The sequence below is a fragment of the Lepidochelys kempii genome, chromosome 14 (genome assembly GCF_965140265.1).
Source record: "Lepidochelys kempii isolate rLepKem1 chromosome 14, rLepKem1.hap2, whole genome shotgun sequence".
Taxonomy (NCBI): Eukaryota; Metazoa; Chordata; order Testudines; family Cheloniidae; genus Lepidochelys; species Lepidochelys kempii.
This window is the reverse complement of record NC_133269.1, coordinates 34,850,220-34,866,418: the sequence shown is the minus strand read 5'-3', so window position 1 is coordinate 34,866,418 and position 16,199 is coordinate 34,850,220. Positions and strand designations below refer to the sequence as shown.

General features: G+C 43.1%; 1 protein-coding gene across 1 annotated transcript; it reads left to right on the top strand.

The window, feature by feature from the left end:
• The first annotated feature begins 1,420 nt into the window (after positions 1-1,420).
• Positions 1,421-15,352, top strand: LOC140898153 (olfactory receptor 11A1-like). Its single transcript, XM_073311591.1, has 3 exons — positions 1,421-1,424; positions 3,148-3,329; positions 14,393-15,352. The coding sequence occupies exons 1-3, from the start codon at positions 1,421-1,423 to the stop codon at positions 15,350-15,352; spliced, it is 1,146 nt and encodes a 381-aa protein (XP_073167692.1).
• The last annotated feature ends 847 nt before the right edge of the window (positions 15,353-16,199 follow it).

The following is a 16,199-nucleotide window of genomic DNA, read 5'->3' as shown; positions in this document are numbered from 1 at the left end:
ATTGGTTGCCTTGTTCTGGGCTCCTGGGTGATGGAAAAATAAAAGTGTGTGAACAACGGGGCCTCTTGAAGCTGTCTTTGGTTCAGCACCTTTGCCCTATGGAGATACTCCATATTTTTATGGTCTGTGAATACCTGTATCAGGTGTCAGGCGCCTTCGGGGTGGTGGCACCATTCCCCGAAAGTGGCTTTGATTGCGAGAAGCTCCATATCTAAAATATCATAATTTTGTTGTGCTGGTGTGAGTTTCCGAGAATAATAGGCAAAAGGGAGCAGGTGCTGTTGGGGGCCAGATCTTGGGGAAGTATGGTCCCAATTGTAACATTACATGCATCGGTCTCACCGACAAAGGCTCATGTTTGGTCAGGATGGATCAGGACTGGAGCACTGGTGAAGGCCATCTTGAGTTGGCTGAACACCCGTTGAGCTCCGGAAAGCAGATGAAGGAGGTTGTTTGCGGAGCACTGTCAATGAGGCTATCTGGTCCAAAAACCCAGGCATGAAGTGCCTATAAAAATTAGCGAACCCAAGGAAGCACTGCAGCTCCTTGATGTTCCATGGAGGCCACCCAGGTCCGAACAGTGTTCACCTTCCTGGGGTCCATCCAAAGGCTCTCAGAGTAACCCAAGTACTCCATGGAGTGATGGTCAAAGCTGCCCCCTTTTGTTTGCAACATGGGGAGTTCCATCTCTCAACCCATTCAGGTGTACCTCGCACCCCTTGGAACATGCTGGATAGGACCACTGCCTCCATGTCCCACAAGGACAGCCTTCTACAAGTGTTAGGGGTGGTCCAGACAAACTGTCAGGATCCTGGACAAAGGTAGGCAGGAGTAGTGGCAGGAGCTTGGGGTCCCAGTCAAGCTGAGGGTCAGTGTCAAAGACAGAGTCAGGAATTGGGCTGAAGCTGAATACCAGGTATTGGTGTCCCACTCTCAGGTTCCAGGGGTCGATCAGGAGTCAGAATCCAAGTCAGAGCAGAGGTCAGTACCGTGCATTCAGGAACAGAGAGGCAGGGCGGTTGTGGCAGCTAGTTGGAATCCATGTTGTTCCCTGGACACTTCCTGGTGCGCCCCATGGGCACATATGGGAGTCAAGACCACTGTCAGTCCGATCACTCGAGGTGAAGCTTACTGTGGCACCCAACCACTGCAGATTGTGGGCCGCAGGGAATAAATCAGCTGCAGCTGCTGGCAGGTGGCTGCGTGGAGCTATTAGTTACCTGGTAACGCTACAGGTTCAAGTCCTGCTGATACTTACAGCCACTTTGGGTGGCTTGCTCAAAGGTAGATAAGGGTTATATTCTGCAGGAACCCACACGTGGTAGATGTAGACAGATCTCAATGGTGCGGTGCTCAAAAGGACAATCCTAGGAAAAGTCCCTTGGGGGAAATGCATGAACCAGTTTACTAGAGAGATAAGATGGGTGAGGTAATATCTTTTATTGAACCAACTTCTGTTAGTGAGAGAGACAAGCTTTTAGCTACTATACTGCATGAACCAGTGTAGTCAGGTTCAGATGCCCTTCTCAACCCCCCAGGGGACCTTTGGGCAGGAACCCTGAACTAAAGGACTTTGAAGTGGATAAAAAAAACAGCCTGTGGCTCAAAGGGTTAATGTGATGCTTGGATATATAAACAGGGTAATCTAGAGTAAAGAGGCTATTTTACCTCTGAATTTGGCCCTGGTGTGACCACTGCTGGAATTCTGTGTCCAGTTGTGGTGCCCACAATTCATGAAGGATGTTGAAAAACTGGAGAGGGTTCAGCGAAGAGCCATGAGGATGACTAAAGGATTCAAAAACCTGCCTATTTGTGATTGAACTCCTTGAGTCTATCTGTTCAGCTGAACAAGGAGAAGGTTAAGGGGTGGACTAATCACAATCTGTAAGCAACCATGTGGGGAACAGAAATGTGATGATGGAGGGCTCTTCAACCTAGCAGAGAAAGGTAGAACAAGATCCAATGGCTGGAAATTGAAGCTAGACAATTAATACTGGAAATAAGGCACAGTTTTTATCAGTGAGGGTAATTAACCATTGGAACAATTTACCAAAGAGTCATGGTGGATTTCCCATCAGTGGAAATTTTTAAATCTAGATCGGGTATTTTTTTTCTCAAGGGTCTGCTCTAGTTCAAACAGGAATTAATTCAGGGAAGTCTCACAGCCTGTGTTACACAGCGGTTCAGACTAGATGATCCCAGGGACCCTTTCTGGCCTTGGAATTTATGAATCTATGAATAAGTGGGGAGAGATTCTGACTGGGGTGTCAGACTGTCCAGAGGCCGTGACTGCAGGGGGAAATCTGCCTCATTGTTCTTGGGGGTGTACCTGGGTTAAGTGGAACCTGCTTCAACTGGCAAGGAAAGGCAGTGTTTCGATAAGACAATATGTGCATAGGATTTTATTGTTTTAACCCTGTTTCCCTCTGCTAACTATGTTTCTGTGAACCAATTGATCACACCTGTTTTTGAAGAGTCCATCCTGAGTCACTAGAGGTTCACTTTGGTCACAGTGTTCCCGAGAGGATTCCATTGAAGGGAACAAAGCCAATTGTAGCTGCTGAAGATAAATACAGCTGGTGAAACAGGGACGCTGTAGCCTGCAGACCCATAGCACCCATTCTATAGACGTGGGAGATAGATAGATGGATATACAGCTGATTACTTAAGAAGTAACAGTAACACACATTTGGATAAACTTTGTCATGAGAAGAGACATGAGATGACATGAATCAAACGATGTGTGTCTAAATGGCTGCCCATTAGTGTGGTCTCAGGCCCATCAATATAGCAACTGAGTTCTTGGTCTAATTTGAGAGAGGTTGACATATTGTTGAATCTGCTACATAAAACTTATCCATAATATATCCAAAGAGTCAACATGGAAGCCAGCTCTATTCCCGCAACTCCATTATCAGAGCATGGGGTTTCCTTTCCCCCAACTTCTTCTTTGCTGAATTAAAGCTTAAGTCTGTTTTCTCCAGTTATCGCCAAGAAGTGTTTTTCTCTTCTTCAGTTTTTATTCTTCCTAGATACACCCTATGGCAAACACAGAAGGGAGGAATCAAATATCCATCACAGAATTCATCCTCCTGGGATTCGGGGATCTCCCTGAACTGCTGACCCTTCTTTTTCTGCTGTTTCTAGTGATCTACCTTCTGACCTTGGCTGGGAACATCTTCAACATTGCTCTTGTTCTGTCTGATTGGCACTTTCACACCCCCGCGTACTTCTTCCTGGGGAACTTGTCCTGCTTGGAAACCTGCTACACCTCGACCATCCTGCCCAGGATTCTGGCCAGTCTCCTGATTGGGGACAAAACCATTTCTGTCAGTGGCTGTATGACACAATTTTATTTTGTTAAGTTTTAGTAGATGCAGAATGCTGTCTGCTAGCAGTGATGTCTTATGATCGGTATATAGCGATATGCAAACTGCTTCATTATGCAGCCCTCATGAATGGCAGGTTCTGCCTGCAGCTAGCAGCTGGGTCTTGAATAAATAGATTTCTGGCTATGACCATAGTAATAGTTCTTATGTTACAATTAACTTTCTGTGGCCCCAATGAACTTGATCATTTCTACTGTGAATCCACAGAAATAATAAATCACTACTGCAGTGACACCAACCGGACGGAGCTTGCCAATACCATTGTGGCTGCTATATTCACTCTGCCCCCATTTGTTTTAACCGTGACCTCCTACATGTGTATCATCTTCACCATTCTGAGAATCCCTCCACCGTCGGGAGGCAAAAGGCCTTTTCCACCTGCTCCTCTCACCTCATCGTGGTGACAATTTTCTATGGAACCCTAATCATTGTCTACATGCTACCAAAAACCAACACACTAAGAGGCCTAAACAAAGTGTTCTCTGGCTTTTACACAATTCTATGTTACTATGTTATATTACACAATTTACACAACTCCTATGGCCAATCCCTTCATATGCAGCCTGAGAAACAGAGAGGTGAAGGTTTCAGAGTGGTAGCTGTGTTAGTCTGCATCAGCAAAATCAACAAGGAGTCTTTGTGGCACCTTAGAGACTTACATTTGTTAGTGTCTGAGGTGCCACAAGGACTCCTCAGTTTTTCTGGAGAGTTGAAGGAGGCCCTGAGAAAAATTGTCAATATATGTGTAGATTTTACAAGAATTTAGAAATCACAAGGGTGTTTTTTTTTCTTATTGTATTAAGAGAAAATGCTGAAACTCAGAGCTGATTTATTGTGTTGCAAAGACAGATTCTGGGTGGTCCCTAGTTCTGGCTAGGTCTTTGGGAATGAGATGCTATAATATTTGTGTATGTGCAAATATCTGAAATGTGAGATCAATCAATACCAGGATCTTTATATTCAGAATAAAATTGAACTGTATTACACTTGGTTTGAGTTAGGCAATCCCATACACTAAGCCCAATTAAGAATATAAAATAAAAAAAACAATTTAGACTGGGATTATCAAAGGATCCTAAGAGGGTTAGGCATCCAAATTTCAATGGGATTGTGTTACCTAACTCCCTTAGGTCCCTTGAAAATCCCAGTTGAATGACAAAATATTTGAAAGTATATATTTATTTTGGGTGCCTCACCCCCCACTTGAGACATCAGGATTTTTCAGAGTACATAGAATTTTCATAATCTGTTGTGTGTTCAATGCTGGGAAATGATCAGTTAACATCATCCTATCTAGGTGTATGTCAGGGCTGTCACCAACATATTAACTGAGCACCTCCTGGTCATTAACAATGGGACACCTCAAGAAAGAAGAGTTTGTTGATATGGGGAGAAATTATACCAATTTGAAGAAATATGGACCCTCTTTGTTGATACTTTTGAATAAAGAATGCTGAAATAATGCCTGACTTCCATTCCACAGGACCTCTCTGCTTTCTCCCTCCTACTTCCTGCTCCCGTTCCCAACTTACATTTTTTGCTAATTTGTGTCTTTTTTAAATGGTTGTTACCCCCTTCCTCTCTTGCAATGTTTGTCTGATTTAGTACTGTCTAGTCTTGAATCTCTGGCAAGTTGTAAAGTTGCATAATTGCATTTTTAACTAGCCTGTAAAATATGCACTGTTGGGTAACATGTACAGGTTGAAACACTTGTTCTTGTTAATTTCTTTTTGAAAATTAATAAAAAATGAATCACAAAAATAAAATGACAGGACTCCTCACAATACTCCCAGGAGGTAGGGACTTAATATCCCCGTATTGCAGAGGCACAAGGCAGATTACGGGATATGCCCAAATCCATGCAGGAAATCTGTGGTTGAGCTGGAAATTGAATGCAGATGTCCCACATCATGCTCCAGGGTCCTATCAGTATTCCATCCTTCAGCACCTGAGAGGGTAAAGCCTCCTCATTCCCATTGGTTCACCTCCTGTGCCTTCTACTGGCCACAAAATACTGACCCCACAAGCAGAAGGTAAGGTTTGAGAAACAGGCATTTATTCACTGTAAGAGCCATTGGATGGCAAACAAGGCAACTGATGACAAAGGGGATGCTGTACTGTTTATTCACTTCCGCAGGTAGGTATTGTAGTTGTAAGAATGCTTGATAGAGATCTTGTAGGTGTTTGTCTCTGTCTGAGGGGTTGGAGCAAATGCGGTTGTATCGCAGAGCTTGGCTGTAGACAATGGATCGTGTGGTGTGGTCAGGGTGAAAGCTGGAGGCATGTAGGTAGGAATAGCGGTCAGTAGGTTTCCGGTATATGGTGGTGTTTATATGACCATCGTTTATTAGCACTGTAGCGTCCAGGAAGTGGATCTCTTGTGTGGACTGGACCAGGCTGAGGTTGATGGTGGGATGGAAATTGTTGAAATCATGGTGGAATTCCTCAAGGGCTTCTTTTCCATGGGTCCAGATGATGAAGATGTCATCAATATAGCACAAGTAGAGTAGGGGCATTAGGGGACGAGAGGTGAGGAAGCGTTGTTCTAAGTCAGCCATAAAAATGTTGGCACACTGTGAGGCCATGCGGGTACCCATAGCAGTGCCACTGATTTGAAGGTATACCTTGTCCCCAAATGTAAAATAGTTATGGGTAAGGACAAAGTCAGAAAGTTCAGCCACCAGGTTAGCCGTGACATTATCGGGGATAGTGTTCTTGACGGCTTGTAGTCCATCTTTGTGTGGAATGTTGGTGTAGAGGGCTTCTACATCCATAGTGGCCAGGATGGTGTTATCAGGAAGATCACTGATGAACTGTAGTTTCCTCAGGAAGTCAGTGGTGTCTCGAAGGTAGCTGGGAGTGCTGGTAGCGTAGGGCCTGAGGAGGGAGTCTACACAGCCAGACAATCCTGCTATCAGGGTGCCAATGCCTGAGATGATGGGGCACCCAGGATTTCCATGTTTATGGATCTTGGGTAGTAAATAGAATATCCCAGGTCGGGGTTCCAGGGGTGTGTCTGTGCGGATTTGAACTTGTGCTTTTTCAGGGAGTTTCTTGAGCAAATGCTGTAGTTTCTTTTGGTAACTCTCAGTGGGATCAGAGGATAATGGCTTGTAGAAAGTGGTGTTGGAGAGCTGCCGAGCAGCTTCTTGTTCATATTCCGACCTATTCATGATGACAACAGCACCTCCTTTGTCAGCCTTTTTGATTATGATGTCAGAGTTGTTTCTGAGGCTACTACCCAAGATCCATAAACCTGGAAATCCTGGGCGCCCCATCATCTCAGGCATTGGCACCCTGACAGCAGGATTGTCTGGCTATGTAGACTCCCTCCTCAGGCCTTACGCTACCAGCACTCCCAGCTACCTTCGAGACACCACTGACTTCCTGAGGAAACTACAATCCATCAGTTATCTTCCTGATAACACCATCCTGGCCACTATGGATGTAGAAGCCCTCTACACCAACATTCCACACAAAGATGGACTACAAGCCGTCAAGAACACTATCCCCGATAATGTCACGGCTAACCTGGTGGCTGAACTTTCTGACTTTGTCCTTACCCATAACTATTTTACATTTGGGGACAAGGTATACCTTCAAATCAGCGGCACTGCTATGGGTACCCGCATGGCCCCACAGTATGCCCACATTTTTATGGCTGACTTAGAACAACGCTTCCTCAGCTCTCGTCCCCTAGTGCCCCTCTTCTACTTGCACTACACTGATGACATCTTCATCATATGGACCCACAGGAAGGAGGTCCTTGAAGAATTCCACCGGGATTTCAACAATTTCCACCCCACCATCAACTTGAGCCTGGACCAGCCCACACAAGAGATCCACTTCCTGGACACTACAGTGCTAATAAACGATGGTCACATAAACACCACCCTATACCGGAAACCTGCTGACCACTGTTCCTACCTACATGCCTCCAGCTTTCACCCTGACCACACCACACCATCCATTGTCTACAGCCAAGTTCTGCGGTACAGCCGCATTTGCTCCAACCCCTCAGACAGAGACAAACACCTACAAGATCTCTATCAAGCATTCTTACAACTACAATACCCACCTGCAGAAGTGAAGAAACAGATTGATAGAGCCAGAAGAGTTCCCAGAAGTCACCTACTACAGGACAGGCCTAACAAAGAAAATAACAGAACACCACTAGCTGTCACCTTCAACCCCCAACTAATACCCCTCCAATGCATTATTAAGGATCTACAACCTATCCTGAAGGATGACCCAACACTCTCACAAATCTTGGGAGACAGGCCAGTCCTTGCTTACAGACAGCCCCCCAACCTGAAGCAAATACTCACCAGCAACCACATACAACACAACCACTAACCCAGGAACCTATCCTTGCAACAGAGCCCGTTGCCAACTGTGCCCACATATCTATTCAGGGGACACCATCACAGGGCCTAATAACATCAGCCACACTATCAGAGGCTCATTCACCTGCACATCCACCAATGTGAGATATGCCATCATGTGCCAGCAATGCCCCTCTGCCATGTACATTGGTCAAACTGGACAGTCTCTACGTAAAAGAATAAATGGACACAAATCAGATGTCAAGAATTATAACATTCATAAACCAGATTTCAGAGTAACAGCCGTGTTAGTCTGTATTCGCAAAAAGAAAAAGAGTACTTGTGGCACCTTAGAGACTAACCAATTTATTTGAGCATAAGCTTTCGTGAGCTACAGCTCGCTTCATCAGATGCATACTGTGGAAAGTGTAGAAGATCTTATTATATATATATATATATATTATATATATTCATGCTTTGTGTGTGTATAATAAGATCTTCTACACTTTCCACAATATGCATCCAATGAAGTGAGCTGTAGCTCATGAAAGCTTATGCTCAAAGAAATTGGTTAGTCTCTAAGGTGCCACAAGTACTCCTTTTTCTTTTATTCATAAACGAGTCGGAGAACACTTGAATCTCTCTGGTCACGCGATTACAGACATGAAAGTTGCGATATTACAACAGAAAAACTTCAAATCCAGACTCCAGCGAGAGACTGTTGAATTGGAATTCATTTGCAAATTGGATACAGTTAACTTAGGCTTGAATAGAGACTGGGAGTGGCTAAGTCATTATGCAAGGTAACCTATTTCCCCTTGTTTTTTCCTACCCTCCCTCCCCCAGACGTTCTTGAAAAACCCTGGATTTGAGCTGGAAATGGCCCACCATGATTATCATACACATTGTAAGGAGAATGATCACTTTAGATAAGCTATTACCAACAGGAGAGTGGGTTTGGGGAGAGAGAAAACCTTTTGTAGTAGTAAACACCCATTTTTTCATGGTTTGTATGTATAAAAAGGTCTTCTGTACTTTCCACAGTATGCATCCGATGAAGTGAGCTGTTAAGCTCACGAAGTACTCCTTTTCTTTTTGCGAATACAGACTAACATGGCTGTTACTCTGAAACTTGATTTACTGTGTAATACTCTGATGCTGTGTGGCCCTTGTTTCTCCCTCCATTTTTGGTGATCTGCGCTTATAACTCTTGAGGATGTATAAAGATTTGAAAGTCTAAGAGGAATCAATACCAGTACTGTTAGTCAGAATAAAATTGAACTGTATTTTACTTGCTGAATGTGAGTAAATGATATCTTGGTGAATTCCATACACTGAAATAACTTAGGGCTAGATCCACAAAGGGACTTAAGCGTTGCAATGACTCAACTTTAGCGCCATACCAGCCAGTAGAAACCTCAGCCCTGAGTTTGGCAGCCAGGCTCCCTATACGGTGCATGGGGAGAAGTAGGCGGCTAAGAAAGGGATCCCCAGAGGCCAGCATGCAGAGCAAGGAGTTACCTCATCTAGCCAAGCAGAATAGCCGGTTAGAAGAGAGTTGCCTTACCCCCATCTCTCCCCTAGAGTTAGGCATTATCTCTGTTTGCGATTTTCAGCTGGGAACCCTAAGGGGGGTGGGGGGCACTCAACAGGGTGTTGGAGACCCAGGTTCAGTCCCCACCCCCCTCTAATGTGGAGCAGGGATTTGACTGTGGGTCCCACACTGAAATGATTATATTGACTGTACCCAATTGGACAATGAATTGGCTAGTGTGAATGTATAACACTGTCTTCTACAGGACAGAATCTGTACTGTTTGGTTGCTTATCAAACACTCCAGTAGACCAATCAGAGGCCTATAGTTCTGGTACAAGATTATCTAATTTGTACAATTCCTGTGGCACTGAAGATCCACATGATCCTGAAACTTGTCAGGGATTTGGGAAGAACTTGTTTGTACTTTATAATCTCAGGTTATAACCTCAATGCTTGGGTGCTCTGGGCTTTTCCAAGAAGCCGAAAGTAATTTTCCAAATTCTCACAGGAATTCAGTGGGATTTTGCTGTATATTGTATACATTACCCCCCTTTTAAAATCCCAGCCTAAATATGTAAAGCACCTTGTTCTACCTGCATTTTATCTGAGTTTCAATCGGGTAACATTATGAAAGACACATAAGCTAACATCAAAAGTGACTTAGGAGCCTGTCCTGTTGACTTTCAGTGAGACTTCGGCTGCTAAGCCTTGGTAATTAAGACACTTTTGAAAATAGGATTTAGGCACCTAAATCGCTTAGACACTTTTGAAAATGTTACCTGAACTGATTATCCAATGTTATTGGAGGGGGACTGGGTACAAGTGTGGCTGCTATTGAAGGCAACAGGAGGTTTCTTTGGAGAAAGTGCAAGCTCAGCTAACTATCTTGAGATTTTCAAAGCTGCTTAAGGGAATTGAATGCGACATTGGTGTCTAAATCACTTAGAAAAGGAGGACTTGTGGCACCTTAGAGACTAACAAATTTATTTGAGCACAAACTTTCGTGAGCTACAGCTCACTTCATCGATGCATCTGATGAAGTGAGCTGTAGCTCACGAAAGTTTATGCTCAAATAAATTTGTTAGTCTCTAAGGTGCCACGAGTACTTCTTTTCTTTTTGCAGATAGAGACTAACATGTCTGCTACTCTGAAATAAATCACTTAGGCAGCTCTGGCAATCTCAGCCATGAACTTTATTCCTCAGCCCGTTGCCAACTGTGCCCACATATCTATTCAGGGGACACCATCACAGGGCCTAATAACATCAGCCACACTATCAGAGGCTCGTTCACCTGCACATCTACCAATGTGATCTATGCCATCATGTGCCAGCAATGCCCCTCTGCCGTGTACATTGGCGAAACTGGACAGTCTCTACGTAAAAGAATAAATGGACACAAATCAGACGTCAAGAATTGTAACATTCAAAAACCAGTCGGAGAACACTTCAATCTCTTTGGTCACTGGATTACAGACCTAAAAGTGGCAATTCTTCAACAAAAAAAACTTCAAAAACAGACTCCAACAAGAGACTGCTGAATTGGAATTAATTTGCAAACTGGATACAATTCACTTAGGCTTGAATAAAGACTGGGAGTGGACGTGTCATTACACAAAGTAAAACTATTTCTCCTTGTTTATTTCCCCTCCTACTGTTCTTGTAAAGTGCTGGAAATGGCCCACCTTGATTATCGCTACAAAAGGTCCTTCCCCACCTCCTCCCACTCTCCTGCTGGTAATAGCTCACCTTTCCTGGTCACTCTTGTTACAGTCTGTATGGTAACACCCATTGTTTCATGTTCTCTGTGTATATAAAATCTTCCTACTATATTTTCCACTGAATGCATCCAATGAAGTGAGCTGTAGCTCACGAAAGCTTATGCTCTAATAAATTTGTTAGTCTCTAATGGTGCCACAAGTCCTCCTTTTCTTTTTGAGGGATACAGACTAACACGGCTGCTACTCTGAAACCTAGAATTAATTAGTTATTACTTCACAATCAAAATAACATTCACTCAGGAAACAGAAATTTGTTTAAGGATGAAAAGTGTTTTCTCTCTCCATGACTTTCCCTTTGAGACTAGAAGTTTGACTTTGCTGACATCGCCTAGAAAAAAATGAAACACTAACTTTTCCTTATCCGTTACGTTCCCCACAGCAGTCGTGCCTCGGGAGACTGCACCTTCCCACAAAAGGATATATAATGAATCAGAGAAGACATTCCCCATTTGGCGCAGGGTGTGATGCACAGGACATGTTACCAGACATAACAGAGGCACGGTAGCTTTGATGGATGTTCTATGTACTGTGCACATGGAAGTATATGAATGTGGTGGAGAGAGAAGATGGACTGAATAAGCTGGATCCTGGTCCCCGGAATGCTGCGTGAGGAGGTGACATCAGATTCAAGTTTGTGACTCACCCGTCTTAGAGGTAAATCTACCTTTTCCTGCCCACTCTTTGACTCTTGAGGTTTTTGAAGCAATGTAAGTTTGTTGGATTCCCATGAAATTAGTTATCTAAGGGGAATTTCACAATGATCTCTCTTTAAACTCTCTACCCAAAGCAATATGACTGAATTTGGAAAAAGAAAATATCTCTCAGGTCACTGCTATCCTAGCTCCTTGTATGGCCCCCATCACCATGGTATCTGGGCACCTCACTGTTTTTAATGTATCTATCCTCCCATCACCCCGTGAGGTGCTATTATCCCAGCTTTACAGACGGGGACCTTACACCCAGAGGGACAGATTTATAGAGGTGTTTCAGCACCTAAAGACACAGACACCCCTAGTGGGATATTTAATCGATGGGCGTTAGGTACCACACCTACTCAGGCATCTGTGTGCACTTCTACGTACCTACCGGCATTTGGAAATCTGGCCTGAAAGTCACACAAGGAGTTTGTGAAGAAGCAGGGAATTGAACCAACATCTCTCAAGTCCAAAGTGAGCTCTTCAAACACTGGCACATCCTTCATTCCTCTTTGAGCTTCCCTCCATACTACATACAGGACTGTGCCCTTGATGGCAGCTCTCCCCTCACTGGGGTGTTGAGAGCATTAGTGAGATGAGGTGGGTAAAACAGAGCTGATATTTGCTGCTGTGCTCAGAGCTCAGGGTACAGACATTGGCTATAAGTAGGCTTGGCAGAATTTGCTTTTCTTTTTCTTTTGCCCTTTTGATGATTAATATTGGGATTTTTACCTTTACGATTATTCCCAATTTTTCACTATTTCAATTATTACAGTTGCAGGAAATGCAGTGGTGGTAGGTTGGGGTCAGGGTTAGGGCAGTGGGGATGCGGGGGGCTCCCAGCAGTGACAGGAGGGATACAGTTCACTTTCTGCCAGCTGAGGGGTTCAAGACACCAAAGTGAAAGGGGCAGGGAAGGCGGCTGCTCTGGCCCAGTGGAGCAGAGATCCATGGCCAGGGCTGTGAGCGTGTCACTCATGTGACAGCTGGGTGCAGAGGGCTCTTGCACAGCTGCAGGGCCAGTGACACCCAACCCTGCAGGTGTAAGGCGCAGCAGGAGGCTGGACTAATATCGACTGTTACTGATCTTTCCTGTTGTTGATTTCAGTGTCTCAGCTGATATTGACGTTTACCAATATCTATTGACTGAAATCAAATCCTGCGGAGCTATAAGTGTCAAAGAAGGCTCAAGGAAATCAATGGGCCCCATCCTTGAAGTCAGTGGAGATTTTATCTTTGACTTCACCGAGAGAAGGCTCAGACCAAACAGAATTATTCCCGATTTGTAAAATTAACTCTGTGCATAGCTGTACACAGAATCAGGTCCTTACTTAGCAGTTAATAAAGATTAGTAAATTGGTCCAATAAAAGATATTACCTCACCCACCTTCTTTCTCTAAGGATTAGTAATGGCAAGAGAGATTGTGGCTCTCTCATCTGTCATTCCTAACAAAAAGATGGGGGAGAGAGAGAATTAATATTTTTAACCACTGTTAAAGAAGAAGAGGATAAGAAATAGAGCAGATTTTTTTTTCAAATGGAATATTTTTGCATCAGAAAATGTCAGTTCATTGAGATCAAAATGTTCCATGGGTACATATCAATTTCTACAAAATTTTGTTTAGGAAAAATGTTATTGTACATATTTTATAAAATAATATCAAATGAAATAAAATATAAAAATAAACTAATATAAAATAAATTTAAATTATAAAATAGGATTCAAATAAAATACAATAAATATTTAAAGTAACATAAGTAATATAAAATAAAAAATAGTCAAGAAATAAAATTAAAAATAGATAAATACATTTGAAAAAAGACAAAGTTGGACTGAAAACCAACATTTGAAATCATGGAATTGTTGATGAAATGGAAATGTGGGTTCCACACCACTATCATAATATGAAAATAGCAAATTGTATAAAATTAGAAATTGATAAAGAGAGTTTTTTCTTGCAATAGAGGATAAATGTCTACCTAAAACGGTGGTTTCTAGCTGGATTTTTGTTTGTTTGTTTGTTTATTTTTAATGAAGTTTGGGTCTCCGTGTAGAGTGTCCCACTGCAGGACAATGAAATATTGTCCTAGGGAACGACAGGTATTTGCCTGTTTAGGATAAAAACTTTCAAAGGGCGCTAATAGCGTTAGACTGTCCATTTCCATTGCAATTCACCTGGAGTTGGCCGCCCAGCCACTACAGTTCCGAGCCTTATTTGCTTGGTTTGTTTCTTTGTTGTGGCTTCCCCTAAAATATAAAATCCTGACCTGTTTCAGCAGTGGAACTCCAGCCTGTCAAAGGACACTGTTCTGCTTTGATAGACCAGGAAGTGAAATGTATGACTGTTTGAACCAATATCTATCTGTGTTTCTGTATGGTTGTACATGAGACCCATCACCACAGTACTTAGGTGCTTGGTGTGATCTGTCCAGTTACAACACAGGTTTCCAGAGAGATTCACGTTTTGTTTAACCGGCAGTCTGATCAGATATGAAATCTATCCCAGGGGTCAAGTGAGATGTTTTTTTCCCCATTTCCCATCCCCTAGCCTCCACTCTCTACTTAGCTATTGTTCAATAGCTAGTTGGGGGACAATGAAAACAATGCTAATGTTTTATTGAGTGAATGTTCTTCATTTATATCCCAGAGTGAATTTCTTTCCCGTAGACACAACCTATGATGAATCCAGAACAGGGAAATCAAACATCCATTGCAGAATTCATCCTCCTGGGATTCGGCACTCTCCCTGAACTGCAAATCCTTCTTTTCCTGCTGTTTCTAGTGATCTACTTTACAACCATGGCTGGGAACATCCTCATTGTGGTGCTTATTGTGGTTTATCGCCACCTTCACAACCCCATGTACTTCTTCCTTGGGAACTTGTCCTGCCTGGAGACCTGCTACACTTCAACCATCCTGCCCAGCATGCTGGACGGTCTCTTGAGTGGGACAAAAACTATTTCATATAGTGGGTGTCTCACACAGTATTATTTCTTTTCTTCTCTAGTTATTACAGAATGCCTTCTCTTATCGGTAATGTCATATGATCGGTATTTAGCAATATGCAATCCAATGCACTATGCAGCCCGTATGAGTGGCAGGTCTTGCCTCCAGTTTATAGGTGGCTCTTGGACAGGTGGCTTCCTGTGTACTGGCATAATAATATTGCCGATATCCCAGTTATCTTTCTGTGGCCCCAATGTTATTGACCATTTCTTTTGTGATCCTATTCCCCTGATAAATCTCTCCTGTAATGATCCTCACCTGATGGAAATGTTGGCTTTCACACTCAGCTTGATTTTCTTACTGGTCCCATTCCTAATTACCTTGATGTCCTACATCTTCATCATTGTGACCATCCTGAGAATCCCTTCCACAAGTGGGAGGCAAAAGGCATTTTCCACTTGCTCCTCCCACCTCATTGTGGTGACCATGTATTATGGAACTCTATTGTTTGCCTATATGTTCCCAACAATCAACACACTGAGAGACTTCAAGAAAGTTCTCTCAGTCATCTACACTATCCTGACTCCCCTGGTCAATCCCCTCATCTACAGCCTGCAAAACAAAGAGGTCAAGGAGGCTCTGAGGAAAGCTAGCCATAAGTTCATGTTTGGACGAGACTAACCCATCAATTTCCAAAGGTTAAAATAAAATAGACATACCATAGACTGGTTTAGTGCCTGAACTGAAGCCTGGTATAGTCCAAGGTTGTGTTCCATTCGCTCATTAGGCTTTCTGTCATACTCTTACAGAGTCACAGCCATAGGAGAAAGTGGAGACAGATAGGTCCTTAAAAAATGGGGTCACAGGTTTTAAGAGGTCTGTGTAAGATACCACAGGTGAGTACTACTGAGCTGGTGGGAGGTTGGAACTTGTGGCTGCTCTAAGTTCAGACAATGAGGGGCGATTGTGCTCAGTGAGAGGGTGCATGGATAATGGCCCCACTTGGAATGCTGAGCATCCATTCCTTGTATGATGAGAGACTTATATAAACACACACACACACATAAAAATACATGATTCCTTCATTATAAAAATATGGAGTTGATACATCACCATGGAATGCTAATGTTAGGAAATTGTATAATTAAATGGTGTTTCTCATAGTGTATTTCATCCCCAGGATTCCTTCAAAAAGAGTAGAAAAGCAAAAGGAAACCCTCTAACCTGTGCCACAGAACACAGGATGCCCATATAGTGCCCATCTATAAAAAGGGAAGTAACTGCAACTGGGGAATTGCAGACCAGTCAGCTTAACTTCAGTACCCGGAAACATAATGGAGCAAATAATTAAGCAACCAATTTGCAAACACCTAGAAGATAATGAGGTGATAAGTAACCGTCAGCATGCATTTGTCAAGTACAAATCATGTCAAACCAAGCTGATAGCTTTTGTTGACAGGGTAACAAGCCTTGTGGACGGGGTGTAGATGTGGTATATTTTAACTTTAGTAAGGCTTTTGGTATCATT